The sequence below is a fragment of the Salvelinus namaycush genome, chromosome 17 (genome assembly GCF_016432855.1).
Source record: "Salvelinus namaycush isolate Seneca chromosome 17, SaNama_1.0, whole genome shotgun sequence".
NCBI lineage: Eukaryota > Metazoa > Chordata > Actinopteri > Salmoniformes > Salmonidae > Salvelinus > Salvelinus namaycush.
The window spans coordinates 15180822-15190452 of NC_052323.1; the positions used below are offsets into that span (position 1 = coordinate 15180822).

At 41.8% G+C, this 9631-nt stretch overlaps 1 protein-coding gene across 1 annotated transcript; it reads right to left on the minus strand.

Annotated features, from left to right (window-relative positions):
- Window positions 1-5683: 5683 nt before the first annotated feature.
- Window positions 5684-8854, minus strand: LOC120062022 (P2Y purinoceptor 4-like). The gene is made up of 2 exons (XM_039011824.1): window positions 8759-8854; window positions 5684-8220 (listed from the first exon to the last, which is right to left on the minus strand). The coding sequence occupies exon 2, from the start codon at window positions 8175-8177 to the stop codon at window positions 7074-7076; it is 1104 nt and encodes a 367-aa protein (XP_038867752.1). The 5' UTR covers window positions 8178-8220; window positions 8759-8854; the 3' UTR covers window positions 5684-7073.
- Window positions 8855-9631: the final 777 nt, after the last annotated feature.

Sequence of the window (9631 nt, forward strand, 5' to 3'; positions counted from 1 at the left end):
GTGCCCACCATCTGTCTTATTAAAGTTGCTAATATGGTGTAATCCCCACTATCTCTCTCCCTTTCTCACTGGCGCATCTCTGTTTTGGCCCCGGCGCTGGTGAGAACTAGGGGTAGGCAGGCGCGATTGGTCTTTCGTTGACTGTCTGATAATTGAATGAGCGATTATCCCTCCCATTAACAGACAATGATACAGAAAGCACTGTCATATGTCCGGAATATTAATGAGTGGCTGCAGCGGCCCAGATAAGACCAGGCGCCATGCCTCTGCTGTAATAGGGGTTAAAACTACTTGCCAGGAGTGCCACAGCCCCATCTTGCTCACCCGCCCACAGAGTGAGCCCGCCCGTGTCTCCCTGCCTCTACACTATGCTAATACCAGGTCCCCACTAACTAGGCCTCCATCACACCCCACGGCCTGGCCTTGTGCTTCGGCCTGACCTTGCTGCTCCCGGGGCCATGAACACCATTGTGTTGCAGAGCTCACTGAAGGCCACTCTGTGGCATGATGACATGCTGATGACATGAAGCAGCCTGTGTTTGGGATTTATGGGATTTTACATAACTGGGATTTATGGGATTTCTACCAGGGGATGAGGGGGAGGGAGGGTTGACGCTGAATATCTGCCTCTTAACTTGTCCAATTACTGTCTACATAATGTTAGTGATGAAAGAGCAAACATTACTGTTTGAAAAAAACAAGTCATACCAAGTAAAACAAATGGAAAAACAGATATCACCGTTGGTTTATGAATTTCAGCGCAAATTCAATATCCACACCTATGCACGCACTTCCACTCTCTTGCCTTTTCCAGTTAGTTTGGTGTGTCAGGGATGGGCAACTGGCGGCCAGTGGGAATCTGATGAGTTCCAATTATTTGTGGCCCCCTACACCATCAAAGTTGCACATCCGTGTTCTAGTGTCTAATCTGTGTTTGTCCACTACCAAATGACATGTTATGATCAGTGAGAGAGAGTTGGCAGTCTAGGTCCTCAGTGCATCACAGAGCCATTAGGGATAACCTCCGAGCCACTCATGTCCAAAGTCACCATTTAAAAGGCTGGAGAGTGCCAGGTGAAACATTTAGGGCATAGCTCTACATGAATCGCCATGCCAATCAATATCTAACATCTATTAGCATTGGAAAGCAATATTTCCTCTTTTTACCTTGCAATAATTGTGCTTAATGCTGTGAAGTACCTTATCATAGGTCTGAAAGCAAAAGAAAGGCTGGTTCCCATGGAGACTGTAAAAGCCGTTGGTTTCCTTTTCATCTGGATAATGAACTTCTCTCCTCTTTATGTCACTCTTCCCCTCCATTCTCAGCCTCTCCAGTTCAATTCAAATCCACACATCCTTGAAATCCTAAATTTCTTCCAAATAATTTGGCCCTTTACAAAAATTGCCTACAGACAAAGAGAGAACCTTGAAGCTCAACAAATACCATATCATAGGATATTGACTCTAGAAATCTAAACATAAACTCAAGTGTATATACATAAATAATACTCAAAATTAGCTTTGGTAAAAAAAAAAAAAAACATTAAATAAAAGAGGGTAGGTACCCTACACTGTTCATTCTATGCTAGTAGGCTAACAAACAATCATATTAGGCAAAACGCTGACCTCCAAGACTGACCTCTGTTCAGCAATGCAATGGTTTTCTTATCTTCTCCAATGCTCATGGCTTGTGTAATTTCTCTGACACTTTCCCTACACCAAGTTATAAGTACATTTGTTGTGGGACTAACTGATTAACATGAAACATTTATGAATCCAAAAGTATGAAACAAAACTAAATTCACTGGTGAAATGATTGAACAAGTTGTGTTAAAAAGGCCAACGAAAATAGGTGAGTTCAATTGACTTCGAACACCTGCTGTTTTGGCGCATTTTTTTCAGTAGGACTCAATTGAGGAGATTAATTAAGATAGGCCTAACTGTATTTTCTCATTTCTAGAGAATACAGACATTATATTCGGCACTTGCCAAATGCATTAATTATTTTCTCAGGCCCCCTCGTTCATAGCTCGATATCCTGTCTGTTTTACAAAAACATTTCTGACCATTCTAAACATAGAATTTGGATGCTACCACTGTCGATGGAGTTCAAAGGATAGCCTCTATGGCAGATTCCCTAGCAGAACTCAATAATTGTATTGCCCCCGTAGGCCTGACCCACTGGACGCACACTGGTTGAATCAACGTTGTTTCCACGTCCTTTCAATTAAATTACGTTGAACCAACGTGAAATAGACGTTGAATTGACGTATGTGCCTAGTGGAGAAATATGAACCTGTTATTAGTAGTAATAGTAGATATTTGAAAAAGTATTATTATATTTAAAAAAGACATGCACCTTCCAGTTGACATAGGCCTATCAGTTCCTGCTTCTTCTGTGGACCTATCAACTCAACTTTAGGTTTCATATGCCAAACTCCTTGGGATGTCCCACCCCCATTGAAGATTACATTTAAAATAGGTAGTCTCACACGAAGAGAGTGGGAAAGACATTTTTAATGTATCTAACAAACATGATGGAGAATATTATCTGCTTCGCCTGGAGAAGTCGATTTACTGCGGAAAGCGTCTTCTTCCTTTCACACTTGGTATAATAGTCTATGATTAGAAACGTATTATCTGTTATTTTTTCCATAGTCTGGTGTCTACAATACTGTGACCATGAGCATTCAACCGAGATTTTCCTCTCACCTGTGCAGCGCCGGATGGCCTTGGAGGGTAATGATCCCATCACAAGAAAAGGATCCGCGCGAACCTCCACTCCACCCGCGCCGATCCTTCTCTTGTGATGGGATCATTACTTAGCGGATGAAAAATAATACATGCAATTGAATATAGAATTAAATGCAGCGGTTTATCTCATGCAATACTTTAAAACACTGCATGTCAGCAAGCCTAATGTCAAAACTGTCACGTTCCTGACCTGTTTTCTGTTGTTTGGTATGTGTTTATTGGTCAGGGCGTGAGTTTTGGGTGGGCAGTCTATGTTTTCTGTTTCTATGTTGGTTTTGGGTTGCCTGGTATGGCTCTCAATTAGAGGCAGGTGTTTGACGTTTCCTCTGATTGAGAGTCATATTAAGGTAGGTTGTTCTCACTGTTTGTGGGTGGGTGATTGTCGTCCGTGTCTGTGTCTGCACACCACACGGGACTGTAGCGTTTGTTTGTTTGTTTGTTCGTTCGTTCGTTTGTTTGTTATAGGCTGTACCTGTTCTTACGTGCTTCGTGTTTTATGTAAGTTTTCATGGTTTAGGTCTGTCTACATTCGTTTTTGTTATTTTGTAAATCCTTCCAAGTGTTTGTTTTCGTGTTTCGTCGTTTGCTTTATTAAATCATTATGTATTCAAAACCCGCTGCACTTTGGTCGAATCACTACTCCTCTTCGTATGAAGAGGAGGAGGAATGCCGTTACAAAAACAAAAATATTAGAATTGAAAAAGGAACAAAAATATGGGGCCGAATGAAAACATGCGGGAAAAATATTTTCTGTGTTTATTTAAGTATATATATTTCAATTAAATCAGTATATTTTACGTTTTTGGTGGAAAGTATATATAATAGGCAGGTGATACGATTTTATGGAGCCCATCAAGCTTTTGAAATGTATAACCCCATACCCTGCAAAATAGCCGAGATGTTTAGAGATGATTAGGCTTTAAACATGAAATAACTCAATCGTTTTATTCTATAAGTTCTATTAAAATATGTTCAGCGTAATATTCTGAAAGTTGTAGGCTATAACAATGCATGGTTTCCATATGCATGTGGATGTATGCTAATATTTACATAAGACTTTAATTTACATCTATCAAAATATGCTATTCGCAAATTACAAAGCTTATTGTACACGTTCATTGCAGCCTTCATAAATGTATAAAAATGTCAGAGAACTTATTGCATTAATAAATGTTCTGCATGTGCGTAGTCCTTACAAAATATAAAGGGACAATATTCACAGATATTTACAAAATAGAGGTTTCAAAGAAGTATGTTTGCATTTTATTTAATTTTATACCAACTTCTAGCATTGAAATATCGTTTGTGGTAAATTAATTACAGAGACTAGGCTGTATAAACTCGCTTTATGATAAACGTGATACTTTCTCCATTAAGCCTCATGTAGCAAGCTATACAGAGCTTTTTTTTTTTACTTGGCTGTTTACACTATACCAATGAAAATGTATAAATTCCTCATGTTTTGTTAATATAGGAAATATTGAGACCCTTCATATTTTCCGCAAAAAAATTAATTGGTTTGGTCCTGACTGAAAAAAATATTGTTGAAGCCCCTCATTGTAAAACGTTTCCTCTTTTATCTCTTTTATTTCTGGTTAAGATTATTATCAACTCATCATCAACCCGAACAATATCAGCCTATATCCCAATAAGAGTGATAAGCTCATACGTAAATAACTGATATGGTTTCACGATGCTCATGCTTTAGTAAAGAAACCAATGGGGACACCTACTGACCAAGCTGAGAACGTCCTACATGCAACAACACGCTGCTGTAAAGAGGTGCAGTGATATACTGTAGTATATAGCACTATTGGTAATGACATTTTATGTGGTTGGTTTACACAATATTATATATCCTAACCACAGAGTTGATCATATATTTTGTTAGGCCTAAGACTTATTTTGTTTAATAAAAAGACCTTGAAATTAAATGTAAATTTTTTTTGAGAAAGATATACTGATTAGTACTAAACCATTTAGGCCTAGGTAACATTTTTATTCCATTGCTCCATTTCTATTCCATCTTCAAAGGCACCAATGCACACCACTAATCCGCCTTGTCACACTCAGCCCACAGAGAGGCGCTAGTGCTCATGGAATTCTAAATCTCTAACCCAGAGGACAAATGTTCAGATACATATCCATGTAAAACATATTCTTCCTGGGGCTTGTATTCCCATCACTGGACGACTGCGGCAACTGGTCTCTTTGAGCATAAAATGTGTATTTCAATATGCCTGTTGATGCAGCCTTTTGGAAAGGAGAGCATCGACTAGCAATGCCCGACAGAAAGATGGAGAATACACCTGCTGTGTACTGCGGAGAACATAACATTATCTATTGCTTTATGGAGAGCTGGTCTTCCCCTCTGTCAGATCTCAATGTCAGATTATTTATGGATGATTACAATGGACAATCAAGACAGAGCCTTGGCTGGAAAGTGGAAACACAAGCTCTTTTCCATGGTGTGTTGGTGGGACCAGCTTTGTTTTCTTGGAACGGCCCAGGCAGGGAAAAACTCAAACAGTACAGTACCATGACCAGCTCACTTCCTGGTCCTGTTTCTCTGTGCTGCCCAGTTCTGTCCTCCCGCTTCCTCAGGTCTCCCCTGTCTGATTAATGGAGGACCTACACCCGGTAACGCCTCATGTTTCGGTGAGACACGCAACCGCTCATCACTTTCCCACACACCCCCTCTACCATAACCCCATTCAATTCTGCAAGACACTGCAGCATGGAGTTCAATTTGATACACACACACAAACTGAGATTGTGGTTAATCAACCGATGTCATGGATGGTTATTGACATTGCACAATAGGGATATTGTTATTACTTGGTAATAGTTGGTGCAACAATAACATGATAACCAGTAAGCAAACTAAGAAAATGTAGATATATAAAACATATATTTAATGTCATTATAATGTTATAGACCTATAGAACCAAGTATTTTCCTATCATACCTTGAACCTAGGTTATAATGCCCTTTATAAACATTACTAGTAGCTTAAACATGACAGCAGTATAGTACTTTAAGTACCCTTAGGAACGGACCTCTGACTTGCAATCTACTTTACAGAGACATTGTTTTGCCATGGACAGACTGTCAACAACAACAACAACCAAAATCGGTGTGAAAATAGCCATGTTGTGTGCAGCTCTAAGTCCCAATTGGATAATGTAGGAAAATCCCCCCTTTATCCGTAGTGTGGGTTGTTGGATGGAGTTGATACTCCGGCCTACACACCCATTCAGTCTCTCTACTCCCCCACACCACCCCTCCCCTGGTTTCCTCACAGCAGAGACAGACAGAGAGACAGCTGTGGAGGCTCTGTGCTGAAGGACAAAAGCAGCTGGGAGAGGGATAAAGCTCCAATATCTACCAGAATGAGTCTCCTGGTACATGCACTGTTTCTGTTCAACTGTTTCAGATTGCCTCACAATATCTGAGCCTGTTGCTAAATATGATGTCACCTCCACACTTACTGGAAGCCAGCGAAAACCCTTCGATCATATGTCTAAATAATGTTTTCTAGGATTTTGACCTTCTCTCTTGATGATCACAATAACCCACTGTTTTTAACACCTGTCATATCCATTCACAAATCCTCTCTCTGAGTACGTGCTGCCATAATAACACAAACATTTAGATTACAGATTGCATACATTCGTTTCTCCTTCTGCTCTTCAGAGTTCTGTAGCTATTGTACAAAACAGGCTTCGTTCCTGTAGTTCCTCAGTCTGTGGTAACAGTAGGAAACTACAGTCTGGCTCAGACAGAGATAAAGAGAGTGTTTTGTTTCCCTGGTTGAAAGGATTTTAACTCTGTCTTCCAAACACTGCAACTGCCACAATGAAAATGAGGGAAACTGGCAGAAAAGCATTCAGAGTAGGAACTAGAGACTGTATGTAAATGTATAAAACAGACTTGGTTTTCACATAGATTCTTGCTAACAAGGAGGAATGTAGATAGGATTTAACGGTACTGCATCCAACACTGCTGCAAAATGTTGGTGATGATAAGGGGTCTGTTTTCTGACCAATCCCACACCCACTTCTTCATTCCCCTTTAAGGAAAGGCTTTGCCCCAACAGCCTTATAGTAACTGAACTTCACACAGGTCTGGGCTCTGTAATGAGGCCCCATCGATCAGCATGTAGTCATCCTGTGTCCGAAATGACAGAACAGCATCCAAAGGAAGTGCAGCTGTGTAGTGGCCAGCCCAGGACTGTTAACCGTTTCCTCCGTGTTTATATTATGGAGGTTAGGCATATCTATATATGATACCCCATAGATGTCCATATGAATAACCCACTATCTCTCAGGTTCACCGCTGGCTTTCGAGTCTGAGTTCTTATAGACCAGGGCGATCTCATGGTTGTTACTGGGGCGGTTTTGCAGGTAGGCAGCGGAGCGACTGGTGGTTGTCTGTCTCTTACCAGTGAGAGCTTTGACCAGCTTAGCGCGGTAGTGATCCCCAGCCAGGAAATACAGGAGGGGATCAATACAACTATTCACACTGGCCAGGGGCCTGGTGATCTTATAGGCAAAGTTAACGATGTTCAGGAATTCACATTTGGCATCCAGCATGCGGTAGGTATAGTAGAGCGTGCGTGTGATGTGGAAAGGTACAAAACACACGGCGAACACCACCAGCACCACCACAATCAGCTTGATGGACTTGGTGCGTGAAGGTGAGCTCCGCTGGCTGGGCGAAAGCCCCCGTCTGGGCCGACACAGAGCCCTCGCCATCAGACAGTAACAGACCATGATGACCACGAAGGGGACGCCGAACAACAGGACCATGACCGTAGAGCTGTAGTCCACATATTCCTCAAACTGCTCCGGACTGGTCGTATCGTGACACAACGTGTCGTTGTCCCTCTGACTGGTGGTGACGAAGATGAGGTTGGGCACCAGACACGCCGTGACGGCAGCCCACACCATGCCACACACGGCATGGGCATGGCGCGGCTTCACCATGGTCAGGGCCTTGATGGGGTGGCAGATGCCCAGGTAGCGGTGGACGCTGGTGCAGGTGAGGAAAAGGATGCTGCAGTAGAGGTTGGCGTAGAACAAGAAGCGGACGATCTTGCAGGCGACGACGCCAAAGGGCCAGTGGCTGCGGTTAGCGTAGTAGTAGATGAGGGTGGGCAGGGAGAGAACGTACAGGAAGTCTGAGAGGGCCAGGTGGAACATGTAGACGGTGCTGGTGTTCCACGGTCGCATCTTGGTCAGGAACATCCACAGAGCCACTGAGTTCAGCACCAGACCCACAACACACACCAGGCTGTAGGACACAGGCAGTAGGATGTACTTAAACTCCTCATTGAAGCGACAGGTGTCGTTGGAATACCCAGCGTGCATAATCAGACTGGACTGGTTCCGCACAAGGTGGCTGTGGATAGCTGAGTCCATCTTCTGTCTTTTCAGCAGAGAGCCAAAACTTGTCTTGTAATATCTGTGGATAAATGTAATAAATTAGGTATCCACATGGTATCACTGTGAAAATACTGGTTTCGCTCAAAAACATGAATTTGAATTTTGAAGCAGTCCCCGATTATTTTCTTCAGGACAAAATATAACAGCATGTTGTGTTAAACATACAAACGTCTTGTTGGCATCTTTGATGAATCAACTGATGTTCCTTGCCAATAAAAGTTCACTGCACTGCGTACAGACATAGCCTAACCTAAACAATAGTTTTATCTTCCCACATAGCCTATCCTGAAATGCACCCCACCTCCCCGAGCTATAACTATAAACTGACAACATTGATGTTGTTTCTAAATCTCTTATCCAACTAGTCCGGCGGGTACATAGTTTACACAGAAACGCGCGAATGGTCTATTTCATTCCATAGAAAAAAAACTGACGACGATGCGGACTTCTAGAAAACCTAGTAACCCTAATAATAGTACTATCGCTAATAAACCTGACATGAGGAATATATAACTTAAAAGTTGAACTTAAGTCCGAGATATTGGTATACAACTTACCCAGTTAAGATCCCAATGTGACCGCTGCAGTGAGTGCACTATCTCTGCAAACAGCTTGGATAGATATAGGATATACGCCTGACTGACTGTCGGTTGGGTTGGACCGTCCGGCAAATAAAGGAAACCTCGTCCGTCCCCCTGAAATCCAACTCCTATAGGCGATCACTGAGGTAGGTTAGGCCTATTCGTTTCAAAGCCGATATTCAATCAATGTTTTATCATTATAATAACACCGATTTCAAAAAGATTTTGACATTGATTAATAGCATTTATTTTATTATTAATTATTTTTATTATAACATTGATTTCATGTTATTCATAAAATAACATTGATTTCAAACATTGACTTTCAACGGTTAGATTGCTACGACTTTTTTAGTAAATGTGCCATATGTTCACAGGAACTTGTGATTAAGCCTACTCGGGAAACAAATTGTTCACAGAACCCCAACCACTCTATAAAGCAAGTCAGTAGATTAGCTGAAAATTGCGTGCTTAGCCTATAAACCAGATACCGCACATTGAGGAGTGGTGTCAGGGACCAAATTAGGAAATTGATGAGATGAGATGACACTACATACCTGACCTCAAAAGTATGTAGCTTCCTTTCAATAGAAGGGGAATTAATCCTAGCAATTTCATGAGAACTGGCACATAACCAAAAGCCACCGAAATCGTATGGCTCAACATCGCGGGCGACCCACTGTGTATTTAATTGCATACACACTGCAATAAATCAGAGTGGAAATAAAACGAACTGCCATTAGCTGTATAATGATCTTGTAACGTCTGCTTCCAACTCACACTCTCAAACACGTAGATCCCCTGAACGCAGCTCACTTTCCAGCCCACTTTCCAGCTCACACTCTCAAA

Bases quoted from the DNA above. Each gene is read 5' to 3' on its own strand.
- LOC120062022 (XM_039011824.1), bottom strand. From the start codon at position 8,177: ATGGACTCAGCTATCCACAGCCACCTTGTGCGGAACCAGTCCAGTCTG.